At 42.9% G+C, this 17,641-nt stretch overlaps 1 protein-coding gene across 1 annotated transcript; it reads left to right on the plus strand.

Moving 5' to 3' along the window:
* The first annotated feature begins 1,167 nt into the window (after positions 1-1,167).
* LOC130385845 (melatonin receptor type 1B-B-like) lies at positions 1,168-16,508 on the plus strand. The gene is made up of 4 exons (XM_056594574.1): positions 1,168-1,360; positions 14,499-14,617; positions 15,154-15,498; positions 16,016-16,508. The coding sequence occupies exons 1-4, from the start codon at positions 1,168-1,170 to the stop codon at positions 16,454-16,456; spliced, it is 1,098 nt and encodes a 365-aa protein (XP_056450549.1). The 3' UTR covers positions 16,457-16,508.
* The last annotated feature ends 1,133 nt before the right edge of the window (positions 16,509-17,641 follow it).

The raw sequence follows: 17,641 nt of genomic DNA on the forward strand, positions 1-17,641 counted from the left end.
ATCACAGATACCTAGATAGACTGGGGTTACGCCAGAGGTCTTCATTACTGTACTCTGACAATGCTGCTGGCCTCAATGTGTCACTGTTGGTATTGACTGTATTGATGGACTATCCTGTGTTTATAATGGAGAGCCCCGGGATTCAGCCAGCACGTGATGGAACTCTCCCCAGCTTAATGTAAAAGAATATGTAACATAATTACCTTTTTTTTGTTTTGTTGTTGCTGTGAAATATACAGTGTATAACCTACGCTGGCTGTAGTGTGTTCGAGGCCGCATGCTGTCAGAATATCGGGGCAATCAATCACACACAACTCTTAATTAGTTATTTGAAATAATGAATGTAGCCTGCCAATGTTCTGCAGCCCTATGCTTTGTTTCTCACATCTGCCATAGCATCCTTCAAAACCATGATGGCATCTGTGCATCTAGAGCCGAAGGCACATGCTGCCACATAACCTAAGCTTGATGTAGACAATCGCATTCACATATGTATTTATAACCTTTTGGGAAGCCTACTGTAAGACGGAGAGAGGTTGAAGAGACGTTTGAGTGAGAAAAAAAAAGGTATAGGAAACCTTTATTTGAAAGCTTTCTCGTAACCTTTTCATTGTGAATTCTACCAGAGAGCGTTTTAATCATGACCGTGTTCGACATGACAAAAGAACAATGACAGGCAGCCCACTTGGAGGGCAAGAATCAGGGGACCGCATCTCAGTCAGTGTCTCGCAATGGATCGTGTTGTTATGGGAAACGTCATGAAAGCGCCTTCAAATGTTTGGAAATCTAGTCGGCATCACCGCGTCCTACTGTACGACTCAGCAGGCAACCGACCCGTCGTCTTGATCATTGAGAGGACGATTTAAAACGACGCATTTAAAATGATTAGAGGGTGAGCGAGCAAACCAATTACTGAATAAATTATAAAATAATAATAATAAAAAGGTGTTAGGTAAGTTAAGATAACAGAGATCGCACCTATAGAGCGTTGTTTCGGTGTTGTGTCGGACTTTATGAGCAACGTAACCCAACTTCAATGCAGGTACAATTAGTTGTTTTGGCGCCATAGGAAGATCCAAGTGCACGGTGCGCGCCAATGTGTCGCTGTGACGCGCCGTGTGTGCCGGGCTCCAGGCAGCGGTGTTAGCCCACAGTGGTGCTGTGGTGATGCCGGACGCACTGCCTCTCCTACATAATCGCACAAGGACACTGCTGGGGCGGCCGGAGGAGGGAAACACCCGGCCCGCCTGGGTGATCGCTACCTTGGCCAGCATCTTAATCTTCACCACCGTGGTGGACGTGCTGGGGAACCTTCTCGTCATCGTTTCGGTGTTTAGGAACCGAAAGCTGAGGAACTCCGGTAAGAGCGTGTGTTTTTCTCACCGAAAGCAATCGATCGCCGATTAATAATTAAGGGGGTAATATTCACTAATTGTAAGGCTTTCCGTTCAAAAACTTTTGTTTGCAGTAATCATTGGTCATGAAGAGTCATTCCTTCTTTTTTTCGCTCGTGCGCGCTGCAGAAGCGCGGCAATAACCTGTGGTGGCTTTGACATTTTCATCTGGTAAACGTTCTCTGTAATCGTTTCTCATAAGTCAATATTTCATTCTATAAAGTCATTCAGATGGTAATTAAGGAGCGATTATGTTTCTTTGATGTGTGACGTTAATAAGGCCTTTCTATAGGTTGCATCCAATGAAAATACAAATTTTTACTTATCTATATCTGTCAGCATTTGTGTTTCCTTTTATTTATTTTTATATGCATACAATTATTATCTAACAGAGCAAAAATAGTGCCATGGCAAAAAAATAATAATAATGTGGTATATTGGAATCAATTCAAGTTATTATTATTATTATTATTATTATTATTATTATTATTATTATTATTATTATTATTATTATTAAGTGGACTCATGTGAGTGAATTATGATGGCGATTTGTTTACTGCAGATTAGGATCATGAAATCATGGTAACCCTAAACCAGTCCCGTAGTGTCTGTGTTCCCCACATTGGACCTTCCATCATGAGTCATTTGCATGGTAATAAAAGAGATTATTTCATCAAATTATTATATTTTTCATAGGCGAAGGTTCACACCTCTGCCTTCTACTTTGACATCATGTCTGAAATCAACAGGAACCCAGTGACTGTACACCCGGCTCCCGAATCAGGTTGTGTTGCTTGGATATTTTAGAGATGGTCCAAATTATGCATAAAACATATAGTACCATGCCCTTAGAGTAAATTGCTGAAAAAACTGTTCTGGTGGCTGTTGCATCCACATTAGACCCACCTACATTTCGTTGCATTGTAACCTGTTACTGTGCAATGAAAATAAAGTGAATCGAATCTAATCTAATCTAATTAATGAGCCTATACAGAAACGGGTGAAGCGCTTCCATAAGTAAGGTGACGAAACAACAGTGATCCAGAGAAAGTGCAAGGAATGGTAAAGAATGCAGACTTCAGTTGCATTTACTAAGGATGTCTTCATATATTCATAAACTAAGCTGATGCTTCAATTAACCAGACCATCATAACTTGGCAAGCTGTTGCTTACATAAATTTTGCGTCTGTGTTTCCCTGCAGAAACACAATGGAGGACGCCGAGGTCAGTACCTCGTCATTGCTTTAGAGCAGAAAATACATTTGGAAATTAAATACAACTGTATAACAAATCTGCGGATGAGAACCTCCCTAGATGAGTTCATGCTTACCCACAACGCTTTTGGCTGTGAGAACGAGACTCAGGCTAAGACCCCGTTTAAGCTCTTAATGGACGTCCCAAGTCACATGACATCATGGGTGTCTCCAGAATCTCACCAATACGTGAGGCTTTCAAGGAGACTATAACTATGGTCTCCAGAGCTGATAGAGGTGTGTGTGTGTGTGTGTGTGTGTGTGTGTGTGTGTGTGTGTGTGTGTGTGTGTGTGTGTGTGTGTGTGTGTGTGTGTGCATGTCTGTGCCTGTGTGTGTGTGTTTGTATGCACCCTTTCACTCTTTTAAGAGCTGAATATAAAATTGGCAACTAAATACAACTGTAAAACAAATTAGCAGTTGAGAACCTTTCTAAGAGTGTAGGAATTATTCCCTGTCTGTACAAATCTGGTTTTCTCTGTGATTCTTATATCCATTAGTTAGGAGTTTAAGCATAATGATTAAATGAAATGAGAATATATGTTTGGAACAATGGGCACTTGGGGCATTTAGCAGGCGCCTTTGTCCATAGCGACTTACAGCAATTCATTACACATTCATACACCGACGGCGGCGTCAATCATGCAAGATGACAGCCAGCATACCCTCAGCACACAAGGTGTTCATCACAATGCCATTTGTTGCCGGTGTCTTCGGGAATACAGGCGTCCCTGCACTCTTGTTAAGTTCCTCGTGAGGGAAAGTGCGCTGCAGTATGCGTCTGTGCACGGCGGATCCGCCTTTCTCCCTCAACGTTACACTTTGAAGCCTTTGGCAGAGTCGGATGCAATATTACACAGCCTGCCTCCAAAGATACCATTGATGTTCACCCGCTCTCTGTCCCCTCATGTTTCGTCTCGCTCCCAGACTATATACCTCACAGAAAAATTGTTAGACGATCATTTCATTTTTAAGATCTATTTTAGCATTTTATGCTTCATGATAGAGAGTGAGATAGACAGGAAGGTATAGGAGAGAGTGGGGAGGATATGCAGCCAAGGAGCACGGGCAGGGATCAAACCCGGGTCGCTGCGCTAAGGACCGAGCCTTTAATGGTATGTAGCCTACTCTTCCCGATGAGACACCGGGGCATCACAGTTGATCATTCTTATTAACACAGATCCATGTTTTTAATTTTGCTTTTTCGTTGGTCAACGCTTTCTCTGTGTGGGCTTTGAGGTTGAGGTAGTCTTAAAGATGTGTTAAGGACAGATGTTAAGCCATTATCTGCTGTCAGCCTGCAGTGTTAAGGCCCATTCACACCCTACGGTAAATACGGATACGGACCGTTTCGTCCGGATCCGGAGGTATGAATCGGCCTTTAGTAGAAAATGAGAGTGGTTAAAAAAAGACCGGTAATGCATTCTGTGACACTCAGGTAATTGGTAACAAATGTGCATAGATGCTGAAATTGATGCATGATGAGTGTCCAGGGGAAGACTTCCTAGTTGGGTAGCAATTTATGATAAATGCAAAGTTGAAGCATTGATAAAGTAGTGGTATAAGGTGAGTTCAGAGGGAATTCATCCTTTATAAAGTATATACCTTAATAACTTTATAAAGTGGAAGTTTATGGTTCACAAACAATTTGAAATGTGTTAATAAAGCATTGTAACCAATTGATAATGCTCCAATACATGATGGCTCAGGTAGTCTTAAAGCATAAATTAAGACGTTTGCGTGAGCTCAACTAAGGTGAGAACTGTGTATCTTTATAACCTCTAGGCATTTATAAATGTTTTTTTATAAACGATATGTGCATGGAAACATACATCAACCATGTATTGATGGAAACTTAAAAAGTCTTTTGAATTGTTGTCATGTTTAATGTCTGAGCGTATCATACCGGCGACATTAAAAGGGTGAGGGTTATCATCTCTGGGGACTGGGGGTCAACTTCTGCTGAGCTCGGTCTCCATGGAAACCTCACCTTGTTTGGAAATGTTTAAATGTCGGTAATTTACCTGATGTCATTGGTTTTGTATAAAATGTGCCCTATTTTATCCAACCCTAACCCTAAAGAAGATGTTGGAGACATCATCTTTAGAAAATAAATAACAATAAATCGTATTCAATTATGGTTTCGCGCCGTGGAAAGATCTGCCCCTCCATTTACCTAATCACCTACCTCCGTTGTTAGGTTGAAAAAAATGACATAATTGAATCCATATTCATATGCATCCAACCATCTATCCAACTACTCTCCTGAGCGTTCCCCAAATACCTGGCTCATGATCTTGTTAGAGGTTTTAATTGACATAACAGTTCAGATGATATCGCTATGTTTCCATGGAGACCGTGGGAGATGAACTCAACACCACCTACGGTTGGTAGGACGGTAGAATGGACATTACAATCCACATGTTCCCAAGAAGACATCATTTAGTAAGGCCAAGGACGGTACCCTTGGCAGAAGTTATGATGGACATTCCAGGACACATTACATCATTGGTTTTTCAAAAATCTCACCAATATGTGAGGCTTCAATGGAACTCATCCAAGATAAGACTGAGACTGATAATGTCAAAAGGAACTGCTTATAACAGCAAGTTATTCTGCTGAATCAAAGTACCAGAATGAGCCGTGGAAGTAGTCCTCTGAGATGAGCAGGCCGGATAACGACACAGTAGAAGACGCAGGGACACGAATCATCGCCCTCAGGGACACCATTGAACAGTTTGAAGAACGGCAACGACAACTCTACTTCAACTTAATCGACTTCCAGAAATGTTTTGACAGCACCCATCGTGATTGCCTCCTGAAGAGCCTCAGAAGTCAAACATAAACCTTTTTAGAACAACCAATCATCGGGACGTACATGATGGACTCAGGAGACGCCGTGGAGTGGGACTCAGAACGGAGACGCCATCCCACCGTGGCAAACATAGCTGTACTTTGGACCCCCGACACCAGGAGTGGGGGGCCCAGACAACATGGCGACGGATCACTGAGAACGAGCCACAAGAGCACCACCAGAGCTGGGGAAGGGAGGAGAAGCTGGCCAGAGACAGACGTAGGCAGGGGGACTGAGGTGCTGCCCTCTGCCCCGACCGGCCCCACAGGGATGAGGTAGTGATTACGGCCGTGTTGGCCGAGCTGTCGTCCTTAGCACCATACTAACCATTTTGCTTCCACAAGCCTATTTTTAGCTTTTTTTTCGGCCTAATTGGAACACAGTTCATTACGTTTTGACAGTCATTTACTTTAATTAATATGTTTGCATCAACTCTGAGCGATATATTTTTATTGAATGTTTTCTCTTCTTGCTTGGTTCTCATTTTGTTTACCACACATCAATATGTATAAATATATAGCTGCAAGAGTTCTATTTAATTGGGCTAATTTCATCACATTTGTTAGTGCGGGAAATATGTTACGCCCCATTCATTTTCTTTCCTGGTATTCATATGCGTCTCATCTTATGTAAGTAGTGAACTCTGACTCTCTCGCTGTAGGTAATTGTGCAGTTTTCCATTATACCGCCATCTTCATCCGTAAGATTGACATGTTATTTTTGTGTTGTGTTGAATCCAATAACAGATATTACTGAGCATGAAATGGGTGGAGTGAATCATGCCCTTATATTCCAGCCCATTAGATACATTATTACACTGTAGTTAGTCACATTACATTCTGTCTGACAAAGATTTATGACCATCTCTCACATTATTGAAATGTTTCCCAATTCATATAGTTTTAGAACATATCTTCATATAGTATTAGAACATATATTCATATAGTATTAGAATATTAGAATTAGAAGATGGATAAAATATGTATGTATACAAATCTAATATGCTGCGTTTGTTTGCTATGAAATATTTTCCTTGACTTTTTTCACCAGCAAACAGATGGTCAGACCGTCAAATGAGGAGAATTGATGTGTGCAATTCATTGAAATTGCAATAAAGCTACACATTAGTCTGTGGAATTGGAATGCATCAATGAATGTTGTTTTGAAATGCTAAATATTTATAATAATATCTGCCATTTGGAGGATACTTTTAAATAACTGAATACAGGCCTGTGAATGCATACATTCCTAGAATGGGGAATTCGATTTTGAGTATTGAAGCTGTATACCAATTATTTAGTCTAAATAGTTAAGGTATTTTGCAATGTGAAATGATTAGAAAGTGTTAAATCATAGCCCATTTCATTATGATCAGCAGCTGCCTTTGTATTTCAACACCAAACGCTCCGCTGCAGTTTGGATAAAGTCATGGCCAATAAACATCAGTAAACAACGGCATGGAGAAGGACAGACTGAATAGCACCTGTTGCCGCCTCTTGAGCTCATTCTGATGGTCTTCTAAGTATTACTTCTTATAATGGCATGCATTATGGATTGAGTTGTAATTTGGCCAAAGCTCGCAAGCATGGGGTTAAAATTAAACATTTGCTGAGCACTTTAGAATAACTCAAACTCTGAACGATTTATTGATTCGTGTTAAATAAGGAATTAATAAGCATTTTTTCTACAAGAATAGCAATTCATAATCTGTTATAAATTATAATTGTTCATACGATAATTTACAAAGTGTATAAAGCATTGTCTGGAATGTATTCTTTTAATGAAACCTGAGAAAATGTTTTGCACAAGCAAAATAATGACCTGAACAACTTCAACAACAAATTTCTTGTGCTTTTTGTTGGGGTGTCTTGATCCATTTGCTCAGAATAATATCCAATTATTGATGCCAGCTTTGTCAAGGAACGTTACGCCCTTATCCACTTTCAACCTCCACAGAATTCAGGTTGACTCCCTGTGACTATGCCGGATTTAAGAAAATCTAAAATCCAAACTCAAAAGTACACTACTAAATGGCAAACGTTGCAGCAATTATTTTCAAACTCCAAGGTTTTTAGTTGGTTTTGGTTCCTTGAAATTGCCCCATTGGTGTTGTGTGATGTGTTTTGCAAACACCTCTTTGTGTATCTCAAATGTTATTGTTGTTAGATTCACCAGACATATTTCTCTATGCTGTTTTCAGTTTAAGATAATCAAATCAGTTTACCACTTCATTACAGAGTCAAATGTGAGGCCACTTAAAGCTGCTGATCAGGGTTGATCTGTCTGCCCCCAGGGCCAGCTGGGGGCAGAAAGACCAAAGGTCAGGCCTGGAACCATCTCCCAATGCCTATTAGTTCTTTCTCTGGATTGCTCCAAAAAGCTTTTAAAAAACGTTTTAAACCTTTTTCTCTGTGATTAAAGTGTCGTTTTAAACAGGGAGAGTCTGTATGTTTCGTTTGCAATGTCTTTTCTCTTCATAAATTTGGTTTCCCTCATTTATTTTTTACTTCAAGGAACCTTGATAGCAGCTTAGCCCCCTATCAATGATGAGACTGACATTGAAAGATAAATAAGCTCTATAGAGTCGGATATCTTTTGCTTTGAAATGCCAATGCATTTATGTCAGTCTAATCGTACTCCCCCACCTAATAGCACCACTTATTTTTTCTATCTTAGTTTCTTTCTCACTCTTATTTCTGTCTTTATTTCTCCTTCATTCACAAATAAACATGTATGATCAACTTGCCAACGAGTAATTAGCAGATTGCATATTGAGCTTCTTTGATGCTGTAATAGACAGAGTCCCATGTCAATAGTAAACAGGGAGAGGGGACCATTCTGTTTGGATTAACCTATACAGAACCCTCAGGGACATAGGGGGACTCTGCCACCTGTTTATAATATTATAAGATGTTTAATATAAAAAAAGCTTGAGCTTTGCCATTTGGCTGACACCTGCTGCTTTGAGTCTGTTTTACATAACTGTGTTAGGATGGGCCAATGGAACCATATCCAATTGCTGGTGTATCATCCATGCTTGGGGAATGAAAGCGACAGATTTACTATTCAAATGGTAAATCTGTGGATTTCTGCAGACTTGTCTTATATTTTATGACTTTGGCAGAGATCCAGCTGCCTGCTTAAAGCCAGCGGTGGGATGATACTGATGACATTTTCTTCAAGTCGTGTCTGCAGTTTAGTGAGGAAGGGGCAGTTCGCTTGACCGTAAAAATGAAAGAGCTGGTCAGCCTTTATCTTCAACGTGTCTAACACAGCCAGAGATTTGTTCTCGAGCGCCTCCCTAAAGTATACACATAAACAGACACATCAGAGAGATCAAACACACTCTCCTCCAACTCGCCACCACACCAATTTAATCAATCAGACTATTTCCCACACTTTAGACGTCTGTTCTTCTGTCGCCCTCACCATAATGTTTGAACAGCTTGTATTCTTAACAGAATATATCAAAGACGTAAACATCTGAAGTTGAAAACACAACAACAGGATATCTATAATATGGATAATTCTTCTTAAATGTAAGTTCTACCGAGCCCTCTCTATTTAAAAAAAAAAAATGTTTTCAGTAAATGACTGTAGCTTACTCACAAAACAGTCAATCAACAGGGCCTACATCTCTTTGACACATTCGCCACTTTATACTTTACCACTGGCACTTAACCCGAACCTCTCTGTCTTGAATTGTGCTCAGGGAGGAAATGCAGCCATTTAGACTGAGATGTTAGTGGCAGGAGAATGCTGTGGTAAAACACAATGAATCAGACACAAGAATAGTAAAACAAACTAATTTCAAACTTTCTTTGATGAGTTGGTCAGATAATGGAAATGTTCAGCCAATTTCTACTTGGAGGATAAGATTATTTCTGACAGATATTTAATTGAAGGGATTTATTATGAATTTTGACTTTATATTTATTCTGTTCTATTTGTGAAAGCGGAAATGTGGAAAGCTAATTAAATGTCAAATCTTATTGAAAAAAGAAGGAGATGGTGACAACTCAGATGAACATTGTGTGCTTCAAAGGATATTCATCTATGCTCGTTATGCTCTCCTATTTTCGCCACCTACCGTACAATTGTTCGTAAGAGAATTGCTTTAGTCCCTGTCTCAGCCTTATTTAACCAAGACTTATTTTCCTTCTTAATAGCAGAAGGAAATAGCGCGAGTGGAAGAGGCAAAGGCTAACACAAACACTTGCTTCACACACATCTGCCTGCACTCTCTCCACAGTAGTTGGCATAGACACTCCTGTGGAGAGCAACAGGGCTGACGTTCTTAAATACATTGGAGAAGGAGTTAATTATTTAGTTCTCAACACTTGCCTTGCTCAATGTTTTCTACACATTGTCAACCTTTGATTTGGTCTGACTCTGTACAGATTCTTATACCATTGATTTTCTCGCAGTCTGACAGTCTTTCAATTGAAAGTCAAGGTCTGAAATAGCTTCTAAACCAGTCATACTCAAGTAGCGGCCCGCGGGCCTTTTGTGGCCCGCGGGGTGTCTATTAATGGCCCTCGAGCTGTTCTGAAAAGTTTTTTTAATTATTAAAAAAAAAAAAAAAAAAAAAATCGTGCTGGGCGCTCTTATTTTGAAACCGCGCGCCGCGATCTCAATACGAGGCTGGGGGTTGCAACGATAAACAGATAGCACTCCAGCCCACAGACCGCTCCAGCCCTCCCAAACTCGAGGCAGACAGTCCATCTCAGCAGCAGTCAAGGCCGATTTAGGGTCGTTTTCGACGCAGAGATGTAAGCACGTAATTTACACAAGGGACTTGTTTTAGACAAGTTTTGATTTACGGTTCCTTTAAGGTTCCTTAAGGATTGCGCGTGTTGCAAGGGGATTCTCCGCCAGAACAGTAGGGGGAGCAACGAACGAATCTGTGGGCGTGGAAGTGGAAATCGCTGGCTTTTTTATATTTATAATTATCATAATACGTTCTTGTGTTTTCTTCTTCTCCTTCTTCAAAATTCTTCATTCGCTTCTGTCACAGCCTTTTAAAAATGGCGCTATTATGCTGTAAAACCGGAAATGTGAGACTCCTGAAAGGAGTCTCACATTACGCGTTACGTCTAAAACGGAGCATATATCGGCCTCAGTCACACGTATACCGACCGGCCCCTTGAGTCACTGAAAAAAAAAATTGTGGCCCCTCATCATTTGTACTTGAGTACCCCTGTTCTAAACACACCCTTGAAGGAATAAAATCTGTTATTCGTTCTGTGACTGTCAACATTTGCATTCTCATCCACATTTCTTGGACGCGCTCCTCGTCTTTGATGTTAACAATTCAAATGCTAACAACGGCTGTCACATGTCCACCCACAGAGAGTGATACTGATGTAAACTATTTTAGTCTATGCTTCTTCTGATGACATGTTTCAAGCTAACAACGGTAATGAATGGTTTCTTCAACACCATATAAGGTTTTATTAGTACAAACATGGCCTCTTTGCCATTTCCGCAAAAGCCAAGACTGACCAAAGTTTTACCTGGGTAAATTAGAACCAGTAGGCAACGTTTATGTACCATTCCGCCCACTTCCAACATCAACTGAATTCTTACCTGTGTTCGTGAGATGCTTCTTGAACCACCTCCAGAACACAAGCTTGTTTACCTTGTGTCTCTTTGTAATAAACCACGTGTTGAATATTTACCACTCTCCGAGTCATACCTAGCCGAAATGACGCTACCACAAAGGATCAAATTAGTTCTTCATCAATGACAGGATGCTACGCTCTGACCTACCGAGCTCGCTATTAACCTGGGTAGACAGCCCGTAACCTAAGTCTGTCCCTACGTGGTGTGCTGAACTTGAGTGTTGTTCCTAATCTTCCCCTGGGTGAGTGCGATCTAACCTATCTAGGGGGTTAGGTGTGAGGTACTCACCACAGGTCCACAGCCACCGTAGGGGAACAGAATCCGCTTCCCGCCACACCAGCACCTAGTCTGCAGGCGAGGCCCGCGTTCTATACTCTTCCTTCAGTTAGCCGTGTATATAAAAATCCAAAAGGTTCTCTTCTCAAAGTCGCCAAGCAACGTGTGTCCATCGGGTTGCTTTCATTCACCCCTCAGTCTCACCTGCTGAAACCAGCAGCAGGCACTCTCCACTCAGTCTCAAAACTCCCAGCCTCCCCCTGCCCACTCAGCTGTTGCTTCTTACCTGTGATGAGCACCTCAACACCGTCCCCTCTGTGTGACGTCAGTACTGACCCTAACTCTAAGCACCCTTAAACGAACCCTATTGCTAGTATCGTAACACAGGATTCTTTGCATTGATGTGAGTATGTGTGTTTTTTTTTTGCATATGTGTGCATAAAAAGGGAGGTAGAGGCTACATCTACTTTGGTCTGGTGGACAAAGAATTGCCACTTGGGCTGCTCATTATTATGATAGGCTTTATGATATTATGATGTTTCTGTAATACAGACGCCCAGTCATGTCCTAAATACATGACAACACTACATGACAGAGGAGGTACCACTCGCTGAACAGAGAGGCTGAAGGGAGTGTGTATTTTTCCCATGGATGGGCATAGGAACTGTTCACGTCTCAACGGCCTGAATCACCAGGAATCAGCCCAAAATGACATCAGCCTCCGTCTGTCTTCTTCCTCTGTTTCTAACAATTGACCCCAAATGCACACACAGATCAGCCAAAACAACCCACGTGTGTGCGTTTGTGTGTGTGTGTGTTTGTGTGTGTGTGTGTGTGTGTGTGCGTGCGTGCGTACGTGCGTGCATGCGTGGGTGCGTGCGTGTGTGTCTCTGTGTGTGTCTGTGTGGGTGGGTGTAAGCCAAATCATTACACATGTGACACAGACGATTCTTTCCACAAATCCACACATGCATGAATTAACATCTCGTTTCGGGGGGAGTAGGGAAGTTCACACTCTCCGATAGCACCTCGTCATCATAACAGAATTGTATCTTTCTTTTTCAGCATATTGGCATCTTGACCTATGGCATTTTACTTTTTACTCATTTTTATTGTTGTTCAATATATTATCTCATTATCTTGTCTTCATTCTGTTGTACTTTGCCAGCATTCCTAAGAATTCAGTATATTATTATAATGTTAGACAAACATGGACTTTACATATCCATATTATTTTAAAAAAAAACTGAAAGCACTGGCATACCAAACCATGAAGCAGCTTCAGCAATAGCAAATATGAACCAGCCTTTTTTGTTTTAAAAAATAATGTGTTCCATGCTGTGTTCATTGACGTCCATTATCTCTGGCCCCCGACCTCACCCTCACCCATGGCCCTCACCCCTTTCTCCTCTCGCTCCCGATGCTCAGTGTCAGCCGATGCCACTGTGGGTACCGTATAGACTCGGCTGCCAGATCGACTCGGGTTCCTGCGCTTACAGATGGCGTATCGACAATTGACGCATCGACGCAAGCCAACGGATAAAACCCGGAAGGGTTGTTTACAAACGGGGTCAATCATGGACTTAAAAAGAAGGCTCAATCCGTTTTGGTTTTGATTTCATTGAACGCAGCCCGTTCTCCATTGGAAACACGTCTAAAAGCACTGATGAATGCATATGTAACCCAGTTCCTGTTAGGGACTCTTATTCTGAAGGAATTATTGTTGCCAAGTATAGGCAACAATAATTTGTACATTAGATTATTATTCATAGATTAGAAAACGTTAATACTTGGGAATAACATGGGAATGAATGAAACACGCATGCGCATTTAAAAGACAGTGTTTACAGGAAGGGCGTCATTATTGCGCATCTAGGACCCCGAGTCGATCTGGCAGCCGAGTCAATCTGGTACCCACACCGGACCACAACCCCGTCACTACGTTTGGAGCACTCACTGTCCCTCCCACTTTCATGTTCAAAAATGCTTTCGTTTTTTTTTGTTTTTTTTATCAATGTCTGTCCAGTCCAGTCGATTGTTAGCCTGGCTAAACGCCATACCTCAGATCTCAATCTACATTGAGAAGAGGTCTGGGAACCACACATTCATTTTCTCGTATTTGAGGCGTGGTTTACGATTGCCCGGAGCCGTTTATTGGGCGCTACAAGTGTCTATCATATGAGTCTGTACGTAGCTCATAGCCATTCGTATCAATTATACCAGATGATGTATGTAGAGCGACAGAAATTCGATGACGAAGAAGACGATGGGTGTGTCGAATAGACGTCGTCTTCGTCTTGCCGTCCCTCCCCGTTCTGTGATTGGTTCCCTATCTCAGGCGAAAATTGGATCCATGGAATCCAGGCTGCCTAGCAGCGCAAAATGAAATCGTGCAAAAGGCAGCATAGATATACCCAGGCTAGTCGATTGTTGGTCAGCCATGCTTTCATTTGACCCACCTCCACTTCCTGTTGGGTTCCTCGCTCTCTTGCTCAAGAGCGAGGTCAGCTTACATATTGCTTACTTACTGCTTACAAGAATCCTCTGTCTGTCCATGGGCAACGCCATATGACTGCCTTATAAGATGGTTCAGATGTCAGCAAAGAGAAGAAACAGATTTATTTCTCAGGCGACCTCATTGTCAGTCCACATAGATAATATACATAATCCTGGTGTCTCACTGGTCTAATGTAGCTCTTCCACACGCCAATGGCCCTAAAGGATTACAGTGCTATATTCCTTCAGTAGCTAATCATCTATTTCATGTATTCCTTTATTTACCTTGTTTGATCTTTTTCCTATTGGTGCAGTAAATGTGCATTGAGACATACAGAAACATTGAGAAACAGGAGCGAATCGAACGCTGTGTTCCTAGCCTCCACAGAAACATTGACAAACAGGAGCGAATCAAACGCTGTGTTCCTAGCCTCCACAGAAACATTGAGAAACAGGAGCGAATCGAACGCTGTGTTCCGAGCCTCCACAGAAACATTGAGAAACAGGAGCGATTCGAACGGCGTGTTCCTAGCCTCCTGGACTCTGCCAGTGAAGGCACAGTGCCTGATGTGTAATCGTGATTGATTTGTGTTCCTCTGCAGGTAATGTGTTTGTGGTGAGTTTGGCCTTTGCTGACCTTGTGGTGGCGTTCTACCCGTATCCTCTGGTTCTCTACGCGCTATTCCATGACGGCTGGTCGCTGGGCAACACACAATGCATGGTGAGCAGCCATAGATTCGCAATACGTATGGGGGCCCATGTCCGCGAAACTAATTGGTTATTTATAAGTCAATTTGTTGCCTCTCTCTCGCCTTCTCCCTTATTTTCTTGTCTCTCTCTCTCTCTCTCTCTCTCTCTCTCTCTCTCTCTCTCTCTCTCTCTCTCTCTCTCTCTCTCTCTCTCTCTCTCTCTCTCAATAATCCTCCCTCCTCCGCCCCACCTCCGTCTCTCTCTCCCTCCCTCCGTCCCTCTCCCTCCCTCCCTCCCTCCGTCCCTCTCCCTCCCTCCCTCCCTCCCTCTCTCTCTCTCTCTCTCTCTCTCTCTCTCTCTCTCTCTCTCTCTCAATAATCCTCCCTCCTCCGCCCCACCTCCGTCTCTCTCTCCCTCCCTCCGTCCCTCTCCCTCCTTCCCTCCCTCCGTCCCTCTCCCTCCCTCCCTCCCTCCCTCCCTCCCTCCCTCCCTCCCTCCCTCTCTCTCTCCCTCTCTCTCTCCCTCCCTCCCTCCCTCCCCCTCTCCCCCCCTCTCTCTGGGCTGCAGGTCAGCGGCTTCCTCATGGGGCTGAGCGTCATCGGCTCCATCTTCAACATCACGGGGATCGCGGTGAACCGCTACTGCTACATCTGCCACTCCTTCTCCTACAGCCGGCTGTACAGCGTCCGCCGCACGCTGCTCTACGTGGGCCTCATCTGGCTGCTCACCGTGGCCGCGCTGGTGCCCAACTTCTTCGTGGGCTCCCTGCGCTACGACCCGCGAGTGTACTCCTGCACCTTCGCCCAGAACGTCAGCAGCTCCTACACCATCGCCGTGGTGGTGGTCCACTTCCTGGTGCCCATCGCCGTGGTGACCTTCTGCTACCTGCGCATCTGGGTGCTCGTGATCCAGGTCCGAGAACCGGTTCTTGTCGGTTCACGTTACAGTGAAACGACCCCCGATGTTTTTTCGGTCGTCGTCTTTCGAGGCGCATGGGCGTCCGTGCATGTCTGTACACAGTGTGTTCTCGGTTTGTTGTCTGCAATGTTGATTTCTGTTTTCCACTGTGGGCGAACAAGATAGCGGGGGTCAGAAATAATGGACGTCAATGAACACAGCACGGAGCACATTCTTTTGAAAACCCAAAAAATGTTGGCTCATATTTGCAGCTGCTTGAGCTTTTGCATGTTTTTTTACGCCAGCGCTTTCAGTTTTAAAAATAATACATGAATATGGAAATGTAATACAGCTAAAAACAGTGGAAGTGCCTTTATGGGACATGGAATTCAATGTTTGCTTAACATTATCATAATTTACTCACTGCTTAGGAATGCTAGAAAAGGTCAACAGAATGAAGGCAAGATGGCGACTGTAGTATGAACATGGTGCATCCCCGACCCCGACCGTCACGTGCGCTCTCTTCCTCCAGGTTCGCCGTAAGGTCAAAGTGGAGGAGAGCTCCCGCCTGAAGCCCAGCGACCTGCGCAACTTCATCACCATGTTCGTGGTGTTCGTGCTGTTCGCCATCTGCTGGGCGCCGCTCAACCTCATCGGCCTGGCGGTGTCCATCGACCCTGGCCGCGTGGGCCCCCTCATCCCCGAGTGGCTCTTCGTGGTCAGCTACTTCATGGCCTACTTCAACAGCTGCCTGAACGCCGTGATCTACGGCCTGCTCAACAGGAACTTCCGGCAGGAGTACAAGCACATCATGGCCTCGGTGCTGGTGAGCTGGCTCTTTGTCTCCGAGTCGTCCAGGGCCACCGAGGGCAAGAGCGTGCGGAGCCCCAAGCCGTCGCCCGTCCCGCCGTTCAACAACAACGAGTCCTTCAAAAGCCACCATGTCCCTGGTTTTTATGATCTGGAGCGTTGAAACTTTCTTTCCCTTTTTTGTACCGGGAAATATGCCTCTGATCTCAAAATCTCAAAATGCTAGCCCCCCCCCGTCGCCACCCCCGTCAACTTAGTATATGCCGGGAAGTATTTTAAGAGATGCTTGAATTGCTGTGAATAACGTTTACTGTCTTGCGGTGGATGCTGCACTGAACTGAGCTGTTTATTGTGTGTTTTATATAAGAGGCTTAGGATAAGCGTCTTCTTTTAAGGTTTACATTGCCACAGGGAAAGCCCAGAATGTTTTTTTTTTTGTGTTATCAATTTGTACACTTCAACAGTGATGGAATCATCACTTGAAGGAGCAACCTTCACCACTTTCCTGCAGTGACCATGTTTCACGATTCAATGGGGACGTCTTTGTTGCAGTATGACACAAGTAAGAATATTTGCTTGCACAGAAAATACTTATATACAATCTATCCCTCTTAAAGGCTGCAGATGTTTATGTGATTACTATATTGCTATACTTGTAGTTTATTGCTATTGATTAAGTGAAAAAAGGCGAGAATTTATAATCATTTGTTGTATCTGATTATGGCACATTTTCAATTATTCATGATAATTGAATTCAAGCCTGACCATTATATTGATTTCACTCCCACACAAACCTCTGTCTCGCTAAAAGGGACTACTGCAAGAAGCTCAGTGTAAATAGACATTGTCTTTTCTTTTTAAACATATGTTATTGCATATTTAGTCATATTGCGAGCAAATCTGATTTATAATGAGGACCGGCCATGGTTTGACTGGTTGGGCTGACTCAACTTCATTGTGAAAATCCCACAAGAATGTTTTCGCCCTAAAACGTGGGTATGCATTTGTATTACAGCGACATTATTGTATATAATATTTTTGTACAGATAAGATAAAATATGTGTAGCAGAAACCTTCAACTGTACAACTTTTAAATGTGGCTTTAATAAGAATCCAAGCAACGTGCGTGAATGAGTTTGCAAAATAATTAACTAAGGCTATTTTAAGTTATCAACCAATTCACACATTCACACATTTCGCAATGGCTTTAACATTTATCTCCAAAAGCATAAATGACGTCTGATATTTCCATACCGTTTAAAATCTAATTAAGTATCCCTAAAACTGCAGGCTACATGGAGGCTTTAGTGCAGGTTAACTATCAGCTGCTAGAGGATCAGAAGTAAGA

Source organism: Gadus chalcogrammus, chromosome 7, assembly GCF_026213295.1.
Source record: "Gadus chalcogrammus isolate NIFS_2021 chromosome 7, NIFS_Gcha_1.0, whole genome shotgun sequence".
Classification (NCBI taxonomy): Eukaryota; Metazoa; Chordata; class Actinopteri; order Gadiformes; family Gadidae; genus Gadus; species Gadus chalcogrammus.

Bases quoted from the DNA above. Each gene is read 5' to 3' on its own strand.
- LOC130385845 (XM_056594574.1), top strand. From the start codon at position 1,168: ATGCCGGACGCACTGCCTCTCCTACATAATCGCACAAGGACACTGCTG. The intron at 14,618-15,153 runs GTGAGCAGCCAT...TCTGGGCTGCAG, and splicing joins TGGGCAACACACAATGCATG to GTCAGCGGCTTCCTCATGGG. The intron at 15,499-16,015 runs GTCCGAGAACCG...CTCTTCCTCCAG, and splicing joins TCTGGGTGCTCGTGATCCAG to GTTCGCCGTAAGGTCAAAGT.